The sequence below is a fragment of the Macaca nemestrina genome, chromosome 7 (genome assembly GCF_043159975.1).
Source record: "Macaca nemestrina isolate mMacNem1 chromosome 7, mMacNem.hap1, whole genome shotgun sequence".
Lineage (NCBI taxonomy): Eukaryota > Metazoa > Chordata > Mammalia > Primates > Cercopithecidae > Macaca > Macaca nemestrina.
This window is the reverse complement of record NC_092131.1, coordinates 129,275,522-129,296,585: the sequence shown is the minus strand read 5'-3', so window position 1 is coordinate 129,296,585 and position 21,064 is coordinate 129,275,522. Positions and strand designations below refer to the sequence as shown.

Below are 21,064 nucleotides of genomic sequence, written 5' to 3'. Positions count from 1 at the left end.
GAATCTCTTGGGAGTTTTTGAAAATGGTAATGCCCAGGTCTCCCCTTCAGCCTTCGTCCTCACTCCTCCCATATTCTGATATATTTGGCCTGGAGTGTGTGGCTTGTTTAAAAGCTTCCTAGGTGGCTGTGCACAGTGGCTCATTCTATAATCCCAGTGCTTTGGGAGGCTGAAGCTGGAGGATTGCTTGAGCCCAGGAATTTGAGATCAGCCTGGGCAACATAGCAAGATCCTGTCTTTAAAAATAAATAAATAAATAACAAGAGCTTCTTGTGTGCTACTAAAATTGATTCTTATGTGCTACTAAAATTGAGAACCACTTGATCAAAGGATAGGGGATGATGGTGCAATTGTTGTTAAAACTTTAGCTGGGACAGTTGACATAATCAGACTTACTAATCAACTTTTTCAAAATGCAAAACTTCAAAGTAAATACAGCTGCTCTGAGCCTGGAATGTTATTTTCTTCAGATTACTGAAATACTATACTGCCACATTCATCTACAGATGTACTTTTTTATAGCTTCTATAGCAGTAAATTGTTTAGAGCAGTAGTTCCCAGTTCTGGCTGCATGTTAGGATCATCTGGGGACCTTAAGATAAAAATGTTGGATGAAAATATATATACTCATATTCTACCCCTGACAGTTGAATCAGAATTGCTGGGGGCAAAGCCCAATTCATGTTATTTTTAAAGTTCCTCAGGAGATTCTTATATGTAACCAGAATGGACGGGGGTAGGTGGTACTGATTTAGAGTTATAACTAGACAAGATACAAGGTTTTAGATTGTTTTATTGTCCTAAAAGTTAAAATGTACTGCTGCTAGTAATAGTACTAGTTTTCTGATTATAGTGATTTTACCCAAACTATTGTTTGGTTTGTTTATATCCTCTAAAAAGGATGAAGAGTTCTTTATTTCAGCCAAGAGCTTGAATTGACTTTTCACTAAACTATCAGTTTTGGTGGCACACCGAAGTGAATTTCTCTCCTTTGACAAGTCCTTGCAGGGAGTGGTGCTATAATCACAAATTAAAAAATAATCTCTCCATATATTCAAATCCTACTAGCCTATTTTATCTTGGACCAAGACACTTGACCTCTGTAACCTCGTCTGTAAAATGTAAATCATATCTAACTTAGCATAAAATATTGATGTGAGGATTAAATGAAACGTATCTAAAGTATCTAGCGTTGTGCTTGGCACTAAGTAATTTCAAATCTGTGTTCTCCTGTTCAGCATTCCCTTTTACTTTCATTGTTCTTTTTTTTTTTTTTTGAGACGGAGTCTCTGTCTCCCAGGCTGGAGTGTAGTGGTGCGATCTTGGCTAACTGCAACCTCGGCATCCCGGGTTCAAGGAATTCTCCTGTCTTAGCCTCCTGAGTAGCTGGGACTACAGGCACACGCCACCATACTTGGCTAATTTTTTAATTTTTAGTAGAGATGAGGTTTCACCATATTGGTCAGGCTGGTCTCAAACTCCTGACTTTAGGTAATCCACCCGCCTCGGCCTCCCAAAGTGCTGGGATTACAGATGTGAGTCACTGTGCTTGGCCTCCCCACTCCCCCTCTTTTTTTTTTTTTTTTTTTTGAGACTGAGTCTTGCTCTGTTGCCCAGGTTGGAGTGCAGTGGCCTGATCTCAGCTCACTGCAACCTCCGCTTCCCAGGTTCAGGTGATTCTCATGCCTCAGCCTCCCAAGCGGCTGGGACCACAGGTGTGGATCCCCACTCCCGGCTAATGTTTGTATTTTTAGTAGAGACAAGGTTTCATCATGTTGGTCAGCCTTCAGGTGATCACCTGCCTCGGCCTCCCAAAGTGCTGGGGTTACAGGCGTGAGCTACCACGCCTGGCCCACACTGTTCTTTTTAAAAGAACTTCACTACAGGTGCTCCAATGCAGGCTAGATTACTTTTATAGTTGAATACTTTATGTTTTAAGTTTCATACAAGAACATTTACACTGGAGCATACAGTTCTCTGAGTTTTGATAAATGCCTCAAGTTGTATAAGCACCATGATAGTTAATTTACAGAACAGTTTTCCCTCACCATCACCCCTCAGATTTCTTTCTACCCCATTGTTTAGTCAGACCCTCCCCCACCCTTAATATTTGGCAGCTCTGGATTTGTACCCTATCCTTATTTCTATTTATTTTCACTCATTCATTTAAGACAGGGTCTTCCTCTTTCGCCCAGGCTGAAATGCAGTGATGTGATCATAGGTCACTACAGCCTTGCGCTCCTGGGCTCAAGGGATCCTATTCACCTCAGTCCCTAGAGTAGCTGGGACTATAGGCATGTGTGTCATCATGCCTGGATCATTTTTTAAAAAATTTTAGTAGAGGTCTTGCTTTGTTGCCCAGGTTAGTCTGAAACTCTTCAGCTCAAGCATTCCTCCTGCATTGGCCTCCCAAAGTGTTGGGATTACAGGTGTGACACCAATCCCCCACCCCAGCCCCACCTTTTTTTTTTTTTTAAAGAGAGATGGGGCCTCACTATGTTGTCCAGGCTAGAGCACAGTGACTATTCACAGATGGGATCCTAGCACACTATATCTTTGAACTCCTTAGCTCAAGTGATCCTCCTGCCTCAGCCTCCTGAGTAGATGGGACTACAGGCATCTCCCACCTCTTCTGGCCTGAGCCCTGTAATTTTGCCTTTTCCACTGTGTCATTTAAATGGAATCGTAAATCCATTTTTAAAATGGGCTTTTATTTTCTTATTGTTAGGTTTTTAGATTTTTAAAAAATTATTCTAGGTACAAATTTTTCATCAGAAATGTAATTTGCAGAAATCTTCTAGTCGGTGGTATATCTTGTATTCTCTTAACAGTATCTTTTACTTTTGATGGATTTCAGTGTATCCGTTTTCTCTTAGGGATTGTGCTTTTGATGTATGTATGAACTATTTGTGTAACTCAAGGTCACAAACATTTTCTCTGTTTTATGGTCTGATTTACATTTGGGTCTGATCCATTATTTGTATTAAATATGAGCTAAAGTACATTTTAAAAGTATGTACATCTTAATTATTCCAGTACTACCCAGCACTTTGGGAGGCCAAGCGGGGCAGATCATGAGGTCAGGAGATCGAGACCATCCTGGCTAACATGGTGAAACCCCCTCTCTACTAGAAAAAATACAAAACATTAGCCGGACGTGATGGCTGGCGCCTGTGGTCCCAGCTACTCCAGAGGCTGAGGGAGGAGAATGGCATGAACCCGGGAGGTGGAGCTTACAGTGAGCCAAAATTGCGTCCCTACACTCCAGCCTGGGCGACAGAGTGAGACTCCGTCTCAAAAAAAAAAAAAAAAATTAGCCGGGCGTGGTAGTTCCAGCTACTAGGGAGGCTGAGGCCGCAGAATGATGTGAACCCGGGAGGCAGAGCTTGCAGTGAACCAAGATCGCGCCGCTGCACTCCAACCTGGCTGACAGAGTGAGACTCCGACTCCAAAAAAAAAAAAAAAGACCTTTTCTCTGTTGAATTGTTTTATCACTTTTGTAAAAGATCAGTTTTGCTCTATTTATATGGGTCTATTTCTGGTCTCCATTCCATTCTTTTGATTTGTATATCTTTTTGCCAGTACTGTAACCTCATAGTTATGTTTTGAAATCAGGTGTTCTGTTTAACAATTTTTCAAAATTTTCAAATTTGGCCATCCTAGTTTCCTTGGTATTCCATATAAAATTTAGAATCACTTTGATATTTATCAAAAAATATTTGGAGTTTGATTGGCATTGAGTAGAATCTATAGGTCAGTTTGGGAAGAATTAACATTTTAACTATGTTGTTTTCCAATCGGATGGCATCTCTCTCCATTATTTAGGTCTTATTAAAATTTCTTTCATCAGTATTTTGCAGTTTTCAGTGTACACGTTCTTTACATACTAAATTTATACCTACGTATTTGAGGTTTTGGTGCTATTGTAAGTGGCACGTTGAATTTTTTTGATCTTCAGTTATTCATTGCTAGTATGTAAAAATATAGCTGATCTTTTCTTTCTTTCTTTTTTTTTTTTTTTTTTTTTGAGATGGAGTTTCGCTCTTGTTGCCCAGGCTGGAGTGCAGTGGCGCCACCTTGGCTCACTGTAACCTCTGCCTCCCGGGTTCAAGTGATTCTCCTGCCTCAGCCTCCCGAGGAGCTGGGATTACAGGTGTCCACCACCATGCCCAGCTAATTATTTGTATTTTTAGAAGAAATGCAGTTTCATCATGTTGGCCAGGCTGGTCTTGAACTCCTGAGCTCAGGTGATCCACACACCTTGTCCTCTCAAAGTGCTAGGATTACAGGCATGAACCACCGTGCCCGGCCCAGCTAATCTTTTTATATTGGCCTTGGACTTTGCTAAACTCATTTCTTCTAGGAATTTTTTGTACATTAATGGGATTTTCTGCATAGCCACATACATAGTCATCTGACTAGAAACAGCTTTTTTCCTTTCCAATTTCTTTTATTTCTTCTTCTTGCCATATTGTATTTGTAAGACTCCAGTACAGAGGTGACTAAGAGTGACTCGGCACCTGGCCTAGAAGTGCCTCTTCTATTCCTAGTTTGCTGAGAGATTTTTATGATAGTGGATGCTGAATTTTGTCACATGCTTTATGTCCTGTCCTATGACTTTTCTTCATTAGGCTTTTAGTGTGGTAATTAAACTGAAGTTTGAATGTTTAAAATTATCCCTGCAATCCTGGGATGAACCCCACTTGGTTGCAGTGTAATTATCCTTTTTATATATTGCTAGATTGCATTTCCTAATATTTTGCTGAGGATTTTTACATCTTTTTTCGTAGAGTAATTTTCTTGAAATGTCTCTTTTGGATTTTGATGTCAGTGTGATCTTATAGAAATTGGGAAGTGGTCCCTCTTCTGGTTTTTGAAAGAGTTGTGTAGAATTTGTTTTTTCTTCCTTGAATGATTAGTGGCATTTACCAGTGATAACCATTTTTGGTCCATGAGTTTTCTTTGTTAAAGAGAGTTAATTACATATTCAGTTTGCTTAATCAGTAATAGGAGCATTTGTGTTACCTGTTTCTTGTTTAGTGAGGTTTAGTAGTTTGTGTCTTTGAGAAGTTGGTCTGTTTTATTGAATTGATGAATTTAATGGGCAAAGAGTTTGTAGTATTTGCTTATCGTCCTAGGTAGAGTTTTCTTAGTTTCATTGATCTTTAGTACTAGCTTTTGGTTTTGTTTCTCGTTGTGTTTTTTTTTTTTTCTTCATTGACTTCTCTTTATTCCCTTTCTTCTGCTTGCTTTGTGTTTTTCTTTTTCTTCCTGAAGTGTTTGAGATCTTTCTGATTTTCTTATATAAGCATTTAATGTGATAAATTTTCTTGTAAACACTGTTATGTCCCACAATTTTGATATGTTGTATTTTCATTTTTGTCTAGTTCGACATATTTTCTAATTTTCTTTGAGATTTCCTCTTTCAAGCTTGGATTTAATAAAAGATTGTTTAATTTGGAAGTAGGCTGTCTACATAGTATTCAGTGGATTACTGAGAGAGGAGTGTTGAAATCTCTTAAGTATAATTGTGGAATCATCTATTTGATTTCTATCAGTTTTTTCTTTATTTTGAAGTTATTGCTGCTAATTTTCCTTGTTCTGGAGTTTGCTTTGCCTGATAGAAATATAGCCACTGTAGCCTTCATGTGATTAGTGTTTGCATGATACATCTTTTCCCATCTTTTTACTTTTAATCTGTATATATCAATCCTTACATTGAAAACTGAGCTGTTATGGACAGCATATAGTTTTGCCCTTTTTTGAAAAAAAATCTGAGTGGTTGCCCTGGCTTTGAAATGGTTTGTTTTGAACATTTACACTTGATGTAATTATTTACGTGGTTAGATTTAGGCCTTTTAAAATTACTTTTCTCTTTGTTCCTCCTTTTTCTGCCTTTTGGATTATTTGAAATTTTTAAAATATTCTACTTACACCCATATCATTTCCCTTCCACCCAAAGAATTTCTTACAGCTTTTCTTTTAGAGCAGGTTTCAAGAATTTCTTACAGCTTTTCTTTTAGAGCAGGTTTCAATCTCTCTCTCTCTCTCTCTCTCTCTCATCTCTGTGTCTCTCTGTCTGTCTGTCTCTAAGACAGAGTCTTGCCTTGTTGCTCAGGCTGGAGTGCAGTGGTATGATCACAGCTCATTGCAGCCTCAACCTCCCGGGTTCAAATGATCCTCCCACCTCAGCCTCCTCAGCTAGTGGGACTACAGGCTTATACCACCACACCCAGCTAATTTTTTGTAGTTTTTGTAGAGACGGGGTCTTACCATGTTACTCAGGCTGGTCTCAAACTCCTGGGCTCAAGTGATCCTCCTGCCTCAGTGTCCCAAAGCACTGAAACTAGAGGTGTGAGCCACTGCACCTAACCTGTTTTTTGCTTTTTTGTCTGATAATGTCTTTGTCTTCATTTGTGAACTATACTTTTAGTGAATATGGAATTCTAGCTTGATACCTTTTGATATCCTATAGGCCCTGAGAGATTGTTCATTTTTAAAAAAATATTTCTTCTCTCTTTTGTTAAGATTGGATAATTTCTATTGCCATGTCTTCAAGTTCACTGACTCTTCTGTCATCTTCTTTCTGATAGTGAGCCAGTCCAGTGAGTTCTAAAATTTCCATTTTTTAAAAAAATAGTCAACTCTTTCGTTTTTGAGAATTTCAGACCGGGCTCTGTGGCTTATGCCTGTAATCCCAGCACTTTGGGAGGCCAAGGTGGAAGGATCATTTGAGTCTAGGAGTTCGAGACCAGCTTGGGCAACATAGCAAAACCCTGTCTCTACTAAAATACAAAATACTAGCTGGGCATGGTGGCGCTTGCCTGTAGTTCACCTACTCAGGAGGCTGAGTTGGTAGAATCACCTGAACCAAGAGGTTGAGGCTACAGTGAGCTGAGATTGCACCAGTGCACTCCATCCTGGACAACAAAGCAAGACCTTGTCTCAAAAAAACAAAAACAAAAACAACAGGAGAATTTTGGCCAGGCACAATGGCTCATGCTTGTAATTCCAGCACTTTGGGAGGCCAAGGTGGGTGGATCATTTGCGGTCAGGAGTTTGAGACCAGTAAAGGGGGTTTCACCCTCTACTAAAAATAAAAAAAAAAAATTAGCTGGGCATGGTGGTATGCACCTGTAATCCCAGCCACTTGGTAGGCTGAGGCAGGAGAATTGCTTGAACCGGGGAGGCAGAGGGTGCAGTGAGCCTAGATCGCACCGCTGCATTCCAGCCTGAACGACAGAACAAGACTCCATCAGAAAAACAACAGAAAAGATAATTTCATATTTGTTTTAAGGTGTTCATTTTTTACCTAATGGATCATGGTTTTAATAACTGCTGGTCTGTAATCCCAGCACTTTGGGAGGCCGAGGCGGGCAGATCACCTGAGGTCAGGAGTTCGAGACCAGCCTGACCAACATAGAGAAACCCTATCTCTACTAAAAATACAAAAAATTTAGCCGGGAATGGTGGCACATGCCTGTAATTCCAGCTACTTGGGAGGCTGAGGCAGGAGAACTGCTTGAACCCGAGAGGCGGAGGTTGTGGGAGCCAAGATTGTGCCATTGCACTCCAGCCTGGTCAACAAGAGCAAAACTCCATCTCGAAAAATAAAAAATAAAAATAAAATAACTGCTTTAAAAGTCTCTGATAATTATGATATGTGGGTCATCTAGATAAAAGTCAGCATCTGTTGATTACCTTCTGCTTTAAGAATTGGTCAGTTTTTTGTTTTTGTATTTGCTGTGTTTGGTAGTTTAGATTCTATCCCAGACATTTTGAATATTGTGAGATTCTGAGTCCTGTTGAAATGCTGTAGAGAAAGCTGAAGATTTGTTTGTTTTAGTAGACAAATCAACGTAGTTAGTTTATACCTGCAAATTCTTTCTTATCTTATATAGGCAGTGGTTCCATTATCTGTTTAGTTTTCAAAGTCTTTGCCGTGTTGTTTGCATTTGCCCCTCCCATTCCCACTTTGGTTGATCTAGCATTTGAGCAGTGATTTATATACTAGTTCTATTGTGAAAGCCTACCTTACACTTCTTTGGATCTGTTCTGCGAATATATAGATAGCTTGTAGCTGGGCCCACGGACTTAGGGATCTACTTTTGTGTCTCTTATCATCAGTGATTTCACCCATATTCTTCAGCTCCCAGGGGCCTTCTTTATTCCCCTAGCCAGAAGCATGGAATTATAGTTTGAGTCTCCTACGTGTCATGCCTCACATGGCAGTGAGCACATTTAGGGAGCCTTTGCCCTAACCGTATTAAATAAAAGTATGGTGGTGGAAACTAGGAATCTGTTTTAATAAAACTTACCATAGTTACTTTTGATAAACCAATAACAGGTTTGGGAACTTGTGGATAGAACCAATATTTGGCACTAGCAACATCAAGTTATACTCCCTCTCCTCTCTTTTTTCCCTTTTTGCGAGTTGAGGCTCTTAACGATTCCTGAAATATTTTACCCCAAACACCCTATCCAGTGGTAGAAAATATAGTGTGCTGGATGCCACAAAGTTGTAGTCATGCAATTTTAGTTAATGACAGGAGACTTAAGTCTCTCGATTGATGGATTATTGCTCTTATTTTACATATAACTAAATCTTAATTAGTTACTTTATTTCAGTTGTAGGCAAATCCTCTTGTTAAAACTTACTGAACTCAGTTCTTTTAAAAAAAAGTTTGAGATCACATTTCTAAGAAAGCTGGAGATGACAGTGTCTCTATATTCTCTACAAATATATGTATAACTTAGGATCAGTTAAAATATTTCTTTTCACATCTTAACTTATAGATGGGTGGTGTCTATCTGCAGTGCTCTGTTAAAGACAGATTCTTAGGGGAGTGTGAGTCCAAAGAAGTAAGGAGTACCTAGATAGATTAGCAAAATGTACTAAGGTGAGTGAGTGAGTATCCGTATCTTTGGCTTTTGGAGGGGAGTATGCATGTGTGTAAATTTTTCTGTAACAAATGGTACTGTTGAAAACAATTGACATACATTTCTTTCATGGCACTATTTTTATACGAGTTTACTTTAAATCTGTAGCTAACTATGGCCCGCCTGTGGTGAAGTAAAGTGGTTTTAGTCCACAGAGATCTTTTTTGGAAGGTTATTTGATGTAGTAAAATTATATATGAGACACAAATAAGCAGACCCATGTTTGGGTTCCACTTCTGCTATTGTAACTAGCTCTCATATCTTTTGAGTCAGGCCTTGCTGATTTCTTAGACCCCATTGCATTTTGAGTTAAAATTTGTACACAAATAGTAAGCTCACTAGTTTTATGGGAAATGGAGATATCTGTGACAGCATTGAATGATAAGGTAGTAAACTTTGGTTTTGTTTTATTTCATAGTGGTAACTTTTCCTTCTTGAAATAGCAGCCTAAAAGTTTACCTTGTAAACTACTATGTGGTACAGTATTTTTAAATTTTGCTTAAATATCTGTGAAGTATCCTTCTAACTTAAAAGTGATTTGACCACATTTGAACTATTCAGTGCATAAGGTATTAAATGATTTTTTTTTTTTTTTTAAGAGACTGGCTCTAACTATGTTGCCCAGGCTGGACTCGAACTCTGGGGCCTGAGATCCTCCTGCCTCAGCCTCCCAAGTGGCTAGGACTATAGGCACATGCGATCGTGTCTGAGTGTTGGAAATTTTCTTTTAAAAATTTTCTTGATTACATTTAGTGTGCTCATGTGGTAGTCTGTTGAAATTATTTTTTTTGCGATTAAAACAGCGCATAACTTACTTTCTGTGTAATTTCTTTTTGGCTTATTTTGAATCCTAAAGAAACATGACATAGTAGTGTGGCAGACTATGTTTAAATAGTCTTGATCTTGTCATTAAAATATATTTCCTTAGAGGAATAAAGAAATATCCTAGGGATGGAAATTTGGGTAGAGTATTCTGGAAATTTAACTTCAACCTAGGAGTTCACTAAATGTCAGTGAAGTGTTATTACCTTAAAATGACTTTTTTTCCCCTCCTTCTTTAGAATCCAGCAACTATCACAAGAATACTCCTTAGCCACTTCAATTGGGATAAAGAGAAGCTAATGGAAAGGTAAGGAACCGTATTGTCGGCTTTGTGCTTAGAAATAACACAGAAAGCCTGTTGAACCGAGTTTATAAGAATCAAGTAAGGGAATTGATTAATGTGTGCAACTAGTGACTGCTTTAATTTCTTATATTCCCGTTTTGTAAAGTTTGCAGTAAATTTAATGTTAGGGAATCCAGGCTTAATATTTCTTTTTATTTGGGAGTATGTGTGTTTGGGGGTGGTGCTTCAGTATCTTCTACATATATCCTCTTGAGTACCAAGAACTAAAAGCAGGTAGAGAAAAAAAGCACCTGATAACATTGTTGGAGTACATGAGTAAGATCCTCCTTTAATTACTTAAAAAGATTCCTTGCTCAGCTGAGCGTGGTAGCTCACGCCTGTAATCCCAGCACTTTGGGAGTCCGAGGCGGGTGGATAATGAGGTCGAGAGATTGAGACCACCCTGGCCAACATGCTGAAACCCGTCTCTAGTAAAAATACAAAAATTAGCTGGGTGTGGTGGTGTGTGCCTGTAGTTCCAGCTACTCAGGAGGTTGAGGCAGGAGAATCACTTGAACCTGGGAGGCAGAGGTTGTAGTGAGGAGAGATCGTGCTACTATACTCCAGCCTGGCAACAGAGCGAGACTCCATCTCAAAAAAACAAAACAAAAAAAACAATGTCAGTCACATTAGTAACATTTATTCAATAGAAACAAAATTGAAAAGTTGCTTAGGCTTTTCTGGCCGCCAGACCAGGTGCTTGGACTAGTTCTCTGGTTTTGGGTCAGGATTCTGTTCCATTGGGTTTTAAAAAATACTTTCTTTCTGAAAATCTTTATAGTTCTAAAAGAGAAGAAATTAGTGGGACTGGAGAATGACTGTATTAATGTCATTCTTAACCTTGTTCTGCTCTTTAGATTGGAAATTTGGGACACTTACTAATGGTGGTAGGTTGACAACATATTTATTTCATTATCAATTCTAAATTTAATAAAATATTAAAACTAGTTGTTGGGAACTGAGAATCCATATATTATATAAATAAATGGAAAGTATTTCTCATTTGATTTTAAAATTCAGAGAGTACTTTATAAAACATATTAAATAATACCCCATTTCATACACCTTGCATCTATTAAATTACATTGTAAATAATAAAATCTGTTGTTACTATAAATTACAATTTAATAGTAACAATAATAACTATCAATTTTTGAACCCTCTATCAAGCATTTTATTTTATCCTCCTGATAGCTTTATGAGGCTAGAAACTATTATCCCCATTTAATGTGGAAACTAAGGTTGGAAGCTTCAATTTTTTATCTAAGTTTTGTACACAAGGTGTTAGCCCTCAAACACAGGTTTGTTGGACTTCAAAACTTATGTCTTAAACACATGCTGTAGGCCGGGCATGGTGGCTCACGCTTGTAATCCAAGCACTTTGGGAGGCCGAGGCGGGTGGATCACAAGTTCAAGAGATTGAGACCATCCTGACAACATGGTGAAACCCTGTGTCTACTAAAAATACAAAAATTACCTGGGCATGGTGGTGCATTCCTGTAGTCCCAGCTACTTGGGAGGCTGAGGCAGGAGAATTGCCTGAACCCGGGAGGGAGAGGTTACAGTGAGCCGAAATCGCGCCACTGCATTCCAGGCTGGCAACAGAGCGAGACTCCATCTCAAAACAAAACAAACACATACTGTATAAAGCTTTCCCATGGTTCATGAAGGATAATGTGTTCAACTAGTTTGATGTTTCTTTTTATGCATTCTGACCATATTTTTTTGTTTGTTTGTTTTCTTTTGTTTTTTTTTTTGAGATGGAATTTTGCTCTTGTTGCCCAGGCTGAAGTGCAATGCCGTGACCTCGGCTCACCGCAACCTCTACCTCCTGGGTTTAAGTGATTCTCCTGCCTCAGCCTCCCAAGTGGCTGGGATTACAGGCGCCCTCCACCACGCCTGGCTAATTTTTGTATTTTTATTAGAAATGGGGTTTCTCCATGTTGGTCAGGCTGGTCTCGAACTCCCAACCTCAGGTGATCTGCCCGCCTCAGCCTCCCAAAGTGCTGGGATTACGGGTGTGAGCCACCGCGCCCAGCCCTGACCATATTTTTTGTCGTCAGTGGTGTTTCTTAATTTTGGTAACATTTACTTTCAGGTTTTTTTTATTTTATGACACCTCTATTAGGAGAAAGAGTTTTTATCGTTTACTTCTGAAACGCTAATGAATTAACACTGATTTACCCATGTTTCTCTCATGTTAATGTATCTCCAAGACATTCTGAATTTTGTCTTATAACATTGCTGAAAATATTTTTCCATTAAATATTGTACTTAATATTTATGTACTATTGTACTTAATGTACTAAATTTTGTACTTAATATGGGAAGTGTAGCTTCTGCTCAGTTTTTCTGGGAACCTTAAACTGCTCTACAAAAAGTAGGTGGTAAGTGTGAATTTAAAATTAAAAGGAGGTATCTGGGAAACTTCTGAGTATGTGAATGTTTCAGTTTCTCCTTGTAGTTTCTGTAGATAAGCTATTGGTACCTAAAAGATTTAATTCAGTCTTTAAACAGTGTCTTTGAAATCAATATGCAATATCTTTTTGTCTCATTTAATGATTTTCACATTATATTTTGTGTTGTCTGCTATTAGCACTGCTACACTTTTTTTTTTTTTAAAGCATTTGACTGATGTATCTTTTCCATTTTTTAAATATTCAACCTTTCTGGGTTATTTGGTTTTAGGAGTATCTTTTGTAAGTACTATGTAGGTGATGTTTAAAAGAATCTGAATGGAAAAACTATTATCTTTTAATATCCGAGATTAACATATTCATGTTTTATAATTAATGTTTAGATTAAATTACTGTCATTTTAAGTTGTGCTTTATATTTATTATGTTTTCTGCTCACTTATTCTGTTGGCTTCATCAGATTTTCCTTTTTCTTGAATAATTTCAAAGTTATATATGTATTCTATTTCAGTTTTTCTAGTCACTTTTACAATTTGTGTGTGCATACTTAAAACTGTATAAAAGTTTATAATATTTACTTGAAGTTTTAATCCATCCTCTGTATAAGACAAAAACTGTAGCATAAATTTTTTCTTTGTCCTTTCCTTTTCCTTATCACCTTGATAAGTTGATGTTTGATTTTTTTTTTTTCCTTTTCTTTTCTTTTTGAGACAGGGTCTCACTTTGTCACCCAGGCTGGAGTGCAGTGGTGAGATCACGGCTCAGTACAGCCTTGACCTCCTGGGTTCAAGCAATCTTTCCATTTCAGCAACCCCAGTAGCTGGGACCACAGACACGTACCACCATACCTAACTAGTTTTTGTATTTTTTGTAGAGATAGGGTTTCACCATGTTGCCCAGGCTGGTCTCAAACTCCTGGACCCAAGCAATCCTTTCACCTTGACCTCCCAAAATGCTGGACTTACAGACATGAGCCACTATGCCCAGTCGATATTTGAATTTTTTATTCGATTGTAAGCGTTTTTACTATCTATGTATATAATACCCCTCCTCCCCTTTTCTGGCTAACTCGCTTTTTGCGTACCACTATTTTTTTTTGTAAATACTCTGTTTTTCCTCTAGAATATATCCTGTAATATAAATTGTTTCATATGTGACAAACTTTGAGTCCTCTAAGAGAAACTTAATGTACTGAAACTTACTGTAATATTTCTGGATGTGAGTTTTGAAAACATAAACAGTTGGGCCCTTTAAGTCGGACAATTCATATTTTTGGTTTTGGAAATTCTTAGCTGTTACTTGTTCAGCATATCTTTTCTCCATTCTCTTGATGCTTTCTGGAATTCCTGGATCCATGTTGAAACTTCTGGATCTCTTTCCATGTCTTCTAACTTTTTTTTTTTTTTTAAGATGGAGTCTCGCCTCAGCCAGGCTGATGTGCGTGCAAGTGGTGCCATCTTGGCTCACTGCAACCTCTGCCTTGTGAGTTCAAGGGATCCTCCTCTCTTAGCCTCCTGAGTAGCTGGGATCATACGCAGCTGCCACCACGCCCGGCTAATGTTTGTATTTTTAGTAGTGAGGGGGTTTTACCATGTTGGCCAGGCTGGTCTCAAACTCCTGACCTCAGGTCATCTGCCCCTCTCCACCTCCCAAAGTGCTGGGGTTATAGGCGTGCGTCATTGCACCCAGCATGTCTTCTAACTTTCTAAAAAATAATTTCTGTATTCATCTTCCCACCCCCAATCCTTGGGAAAGTGCCAATGACTGTATTCATCTTTGTTTTTGACTTTGTTCTGTGAAAATTCCTCAGTTTATCTTGCTTTTCTTCCTGCATCCATTCTGCTTTATAGCCGTATTGAATTGTTTATTCAACAGTGTCCATCTTACTCCTTTTAATAACTTTATTCTTGTTTTGTGGGTATAATTTTTGCTTTGTCTGTCTGTTTATTCTTACATTAAAATAATTAGAATTAATAATGAGTACAAATACGAGATGTGGCTGAAATTTACAGTCTTAAGGGTTTTTATTAGAAAAAGAAAATGAGGTAAAAAACTGGGCTCTGCACCATGGCTCACACCTGTAATCCCAGCACATTGTGAGGCCAGGGCAGGCGGCTCACATGAGGCCAGGAGTTTGAGACCAGCCTGGCCTACGTGGTGAAACCCCATCTTTACTAAAAACACAAAAGATAGCCAGGCATGGTGATGGACACCTGTTATTCCAGCTGTGCGGGAGGTGGAAGCTGAGGCATGAGAATGGCTTGAACCTGGGAAGCGGAGGTTGCGGTGAGCTGAGATTGTGCCATTGCACTCCAGCCTGGGCAACAGAGTGAGACTCTGTCTCAAAAAAAAAAAAAAAAAGAAACAAGAGAATGAGGTTAAAAAAAAAAAAAGGACCAAGTCTTTGAAACAGGAAGTTAGAAAAATAAACCCAAAGAAAGCCATAGAAAAGGTATTTAAGATAAAATTATATATTAATGAACTAGAGAGCAACAACAACAAAAAAAGATAAAGATCTTTGACATGAATTTTCTGGAAGATAAGTGACAGACTGGGAGAAAATATTTGCAAAAGACACATGGAACAAAGGACTATTGTCCGAAATATACAAAGAACTCTTAAACTCAACAGTAAGGAAACAGTCGGATTAAAAAATGGGCCAAAGAGCTTAACAGGCAACTCACCAAAGAAGTTATACAGATTGCAAATAAATAAATGAAAAGATGCTCCATGTCCTAGGGGAAATGCAAATTAAAACAACATTGAAATACCAGTACATACCTATTAGAATGGCCAGAATCAAAATACTGACTACCAAATGTGGACTAGGATGTGGAGCAGTAGGAACTCTCATTCGTTTCTGGTGGGAATGCAAAATGGTACAGCCACAAAATGGAAGACAGTGTGGCAGATTCTTACAAGACAAGATGTACTCTTACTATGTAACTCAGCAATCAACACTTCTTTATAGTTACCCTAAAGAGTTGAAGACTGTCCACACAAAAACCTGCACATGGATGTTCATAGCAGCTTTATTCGTAATTGCCAAAACTTGGAAGCAGCCAAGTTGTCTTTCAGTAGATGAAAGGATTTGTAAACTGTGGTACATCCAGAAGTGTGGTATTATTCCGTGCGAACGAAATGAGCTATCAAACCATGAAAAACCATGGAGGGACTTTAAATGCATATTATTAAATGAAATAAGCCAATCTGCAATGACTGTATACTGTATGATTCCACCTATGTGACACTCTGGAAAAGGCAAAACTATGAAGACAATGAAAAGATCAGTGGTGTGTGGTGATTCCTCAAGGATCTAGAACTAGAAATACCATTTGACCCAGGCATCCCATTACTGGGGATATACCCAAAGGATCGTAAGTCATACTGCTATAAAGACACATGCACACGTATGTTTATTGTGGCACTATTCACAATAGCAAAGACTTGGAATCAACCCAGATGTCCATCAGTGACAGACTGGATTAAGAAAATGTGGCACATGTACACCGTGGAATACTGTGCAGCCATAAAAAAGGATGAGTTCGTGTCCTTTGTAGGGACACGGATGCAGCTGGAAACCATCTTTCTCAGCAAACTACTGCAAGACAGAAAACCAAATACCGCATGTTCTCACTCATAGGTGGGAATTGAACTGTGAGATCACTTGCACACAGGAAGGGGAACATCACACACCGAGGCCTATTGTAGGGAGGTGGTAGCAGGGAGGGATAGCATTTAGGAGATATACCTAATGTAAATGACGAGTTAATGGGTGCAGCACACCAACATGCCACATGTATACATATGTAACAAACCTGCGTGTTGTGCACATGTACCCTAGAAGTTAAAGTATTAAAAAAAAAAAATCAGTGATTGCCAGGGGTTAGTGAAGAGGGAGGGATGAATAGTCAACAGCACAGTTTTTTTTTTTGGGAGGGGTGGGGGTTGGCTAAACTGTTTTGTATGATACTGTAGTGGTAGATACATATCATTATGCATTTGTCCTGACCCATAGAATGTACAACATCAAATATGAACCCTCATGTAAACTACAGACTTCGGGTGACAATCGTGTGTCAATGTAGGTTCATCGAATATACCATCTGTGTGGGGTGTTGATAGGGAGGCTATGTGTGTGTGTTGGGGCGGGGTTTTATGGAAGCTGTAGCTTCTGTGCATGTTTGCTGTGAACCTTAAACTGCTCTAAAAAAATAAAGTTTTTTTTTTCTTTTAAAGGGGGAAATAAACCATTGGTAAATGTGTTGGGGGAGGGGGAGAAGACACAATATTGAGAATAATAAGGCTTAATTAGAGGTAGGAAAAATACTGTGTACTACTTTTACATACTTTTTTTTTTTTTTTTTTTTTTTGAGATGGAGTCTTGCTCTGTCGCCCAGGCTGGAGTGCAGTGGTGCAATCTCCGCTCATTGCAACCTCTGCCTCCTGGTTCAAGTGATTCTCTCACCTCAGCCTCCAGAGTAGCTTGGATTACAGGTGTGTGCCACCATGCCTAGCTAATTTTTGTATTTTTTTTGGTAGAGATGGGTTTTTGCCATGTTGGCCAGGCTGGTCTGGAACTCTGACCTCAAGTGATCCACCCACCTTGGCCTTCCAAAGTGCTGTGTGAGCCATATAATAAAGTAAAAGATTCCACTCCTTCCCCAAAAAGTACTGGATGATTTTATGGGTAAGTTCTAATACATGTTCAAGGAACTGCCAGTTCCTGTAGAAAATTATCTCCAAACATTGAAAATGGTAGGGCATCATTAATTCATGTTAGCCAAATCAGAATAACCCGGTTCCAAAATTTGACAAAGACGGTATGAGAAAATGATACTTATGAACGTAGCTATTGAATTTGTAAATAAAATAATACTTAATTGAATCAATGACTCTTAGCAGGATTTTTTTTTTTTGAGACAGGATCTTACTCTGTCATCCAGGCTGGAGTGCAGTGGTGTGATCTTGGCTCACTGCAACCTCCACCTCCCAGGTTCAAATGATTCTCCCACCTTAGCCTCCCAAGTATCTGGAACTACAGGTGCGTGCCACCCTATCTGGCTAGTTTTTTTCTTTATTTTTAGTGGAGATGGGGTTTCACCATGTTGACCAGGCTGGTCTCAAACTCCTGACCTCAAGTGATCTGCCCGCCTCAGCCTCCCAAAGTGCTGGGATTATAGGCATGAGCCTCCAGTGCCTGGCCAATTTAGTAGGATTTCTCCTAAGAAAGCAAGAGTAGATCATCACTGGGGGAAAATTGTTTTGTTTATAACATTTACAGCATTGACAGATTAATGAAGATAAACCAAAGGATATTCATAATAAATGTCAGTTGAGCATTTTATTAAAAGTATGCGTTAACTCATGATTTAGTGAAAACTAAATTCTTAGCAAACTGAGAAAGTGATTTCTCAGATTGATTAAAGGTATCAACTGAAATCTGCAATAAAATTATACTTAATGTTGAAGCATCAGAAGCATGCCCGTTTTAATCAAACAAGGATTATGACTGTTACCACCATTTGAAGGAGGTTCTGATAAATAACGTAATACATGGAAAATTAAATAAGTGACATAAAAACTAGAAAGGAAGATAAATTATATGTAAAGTATATAATCTAGGAAACCCAGAAGAATTGACTGATAAACTATTAAAGTGATTGCCCATTAAAATCACCTGAGAAGTTCAAACAATCACAGTGCCCAGTCCCTTTCCATTACTTCCTCGTTCAGTTCCCTTGGAAAATGAAAAGAAACGTGGAATGTAAGTAGTCGTAGCTTTAGTGACCCCTGTGTTCCTCCACATTCTTTTTTTTTTTCTCTCAATTTTATTGTAGAAGCAAGGTCTCACTATGTTGTCCAGGCTGATCTCAAACTCCTAGACACAAGCGATCCTCTCACCTCAGCCCCACAGAGTGCTGGGATTACAGGTGTGAGCCACCACGTTCAGTCTCTGCATTGTTTGCATATAAAAATTGAGGTTACCCATATGGTAATCCTGTAGGTGTTTAGTGTCCTAGGAATCATAAGAAAAGGTAGGCAGTATACGTACCTTTAGTCTACATATAGCCCATAAGGTTTGTAATGTAGTATTTTTTTAAAATCTTGCTTCCTAATGGATAACAGTGAATGTATTGAAGTATCATTTATACTTATTTTGATATATTTAAAGATAAATCTTATCCTAGTTAAAATTGTGAAATATTTTAAAATTTTCCTTTGTCATTTCCATATGCCAGACATGATTTTTTTTAAATTTTATTCATTAGTAAGCCATGGTCCCTGCCCTGGAGCGAGGAGCTCATGGTCCCCTGAGGGCATAGAGGTATGAATAGATCCTTGCCAGTTATTCCTCTTATTTGCCCCATTCCTCTTAGTCTGTAGGTTAAACAAATTTGTACTGACCCCAAAAATGAATGTGATTTATTCTTTTTAAATTTGGGGGCAGATACGGTGGTTCAACCCTGTAATTCTAGTGACTCAGGAGGCTTAGGTGGGAGGATCACTTGGAGTTCCAGACCAGCCTGGGCAACACAGTGAGACTCGCCTTTAAAAAGAAGTAGGAAACTTAGCTGGGCATGGTAGTGTGTGCCTGCAGTGCTGCCTACCAGGGAGGCCAAGGTGGGAGTCTCACTTCAGTGCAAAGTTTGAGACTGCAGTGAACCCTGATCTTACCACTGTGCTCCAGCCTGGGCGACAGAGGAAGACCCTGACTCTTAAACAATTAAATAAGATAAATTTTGGGCAAAGGTCGGAGCTCGTGGAGAAAGGACACCTTTAACTTTATGGTCTTTCTTTTATCCATTATAGCAGTTTTCCAGACCACTGCCATTTTCTTTCTTTTCTAGTCTAATGCTCTTTTTTTTTTTTTTTTTTTAAATCTCTGCAGATTAATTTCTCTTCTGTTTTATAAACTAAATAGAATTTTCTGTAATTACTAATTTCTTTTCATGCCTCTCCAGGTAAAGCAATGCAGAAAGTCAGAAATACAGCAACAACTGTATCTGTCAAATCTTGCATCTGGTTTTGATACGACGATGATTTTTGTGGGATATTGCTTCCATTATTTCATCTGTCATATCTTGAACCTTTTCCTCCTTTCCTGGTATATCAGTCAGGATTTTTCATTATAAACAAACTTTAAGAGGTTAAAAGTGAAATAGACATTAAAGATTGAGAATCTTAGGTGTGAAGGCTGTGCAGTCAGGAAAATGCCAGAATCACAATGTCAAACTATTTTAGCGCAGGCACTGTTGCTGCTGCCATTGGACACAGGTATCACTGCTGGTAACATCAATATTGGGCATATGACACCAAAACTAATACCTCTGAAACCTCTGAAAGCTGGATATCTCCTTACTCCTTTGATTAACTTATTGAACCTTCTTTGAGTACTAAGTTTTTGATAAACTGTTTGTCTCCCTGCTCCTGCCTGGGAGGAATTCTCTCAGTTGAAGAGATGGGAAAGTGAATTGTGACCTCTGTCTACCTTGCTAGCTTCTTTTATCTCTGTATCCTTATGTCTGTTCTCATATTACACTTTAGTAGTACAAAAGCTTTGTGATAGTCACCAAATTACTGCCTCAGCTTTGCGAATGTGTTTTGACCCAGGGCTTCTGTTTACTGTGCAGCTCTAGGGAGCATCTTTGGAATTGTACTGTCATTGGCCCAGGCCTTACTTGCCTTTCTTACTGTCTTTTTTCCTAATTTTCCTTCAAAACTCAAGTTAACCTTTTCTTCTGAGACAGCTTTTCTTATTTCTGAAGATCTACCTGCTTTGCACTGTATTGTTTATTTGATTTAGTATTTTACCACTTGTATTTGAGGTTCTTTATGTAGAAACTATCCTACTTGTATTCCTACACATAATGCATTTCCTAATATGTAGCCATTGTTTACTAAGTATTTTAATTAAATCCAGCCATTTATAGGTTTTCTTTTCTATAATAGAATTTTATTGAAATTATGACATGAATGTAAATCAGATTTCATTTTGGGAGCTTTTAGAAATGCAGCGTCAAGAGTGGAGCTTCTTTAAAGTTGGTAACAAGTGAAAAAAAAAAGTATCTTTCCTGCAGCTCAGATTTTTTGTAGATCTATTATAATAACATTTAAAAACTCATTTCAGTTGATAGTATGGTAATATATAAGGTAAATGCTAATGAATTAACTGGTGTGTTTGAGGTGGGATGAAATGTAGGTGGTTGAAAACTTAACCGCCTATAAAACTTAAATTATACCTGGACAGGTATAATTGAAGAATCCTGAAGAAGGATTTCAGTCTTTCCTGGACTCTGTTACAAATAGCTTTTCACTTTTCATTCTGAAGCATTAATACCCATTTGGATGTGATTATTACATGGAACTTTTGGTAGCCACATTATTAATAATATATAATTTCATAATTAGCCTCTGGGATGGTGAAAGTAAATTTGGTTTTTCAGAAACCTTGACTTTTTGATGACATTTATCACTGTTCTACAATATAGTGAAATTTTTCCAGTTTAAACAATCCAGGGCCGGGCACAGTGGCTCATGCC

At 38.4% G+C, this 21,064-nt stretch overlaps 1 protein-coding gene across 2 annotated transcripts in view; it reads left to right on the top strand.

The window, feature by feature from the left end:
* LOC105492983 (ariadne RBR E3 ubiquitin protein ligase 1) overlaps window positions 1–21,064 on the top strand; it is a 148,480-nt gene that overhangs the window by 34,501 nt on the left and 92,915 nt on the right. For both annotated transcript variants that reach the window (XM_071101104.1, XM_071101105.1), the window contains one exon: window positions 10,002–10,069. In XM_071101104.1, coding sequence (XP_070957205.1) covers window positions 10,002–10,069 — 68 coding nt within the window. The remainder of the gene's footprint in view (window positions 1–10,001; window positions 10,070–21,064) is intronic.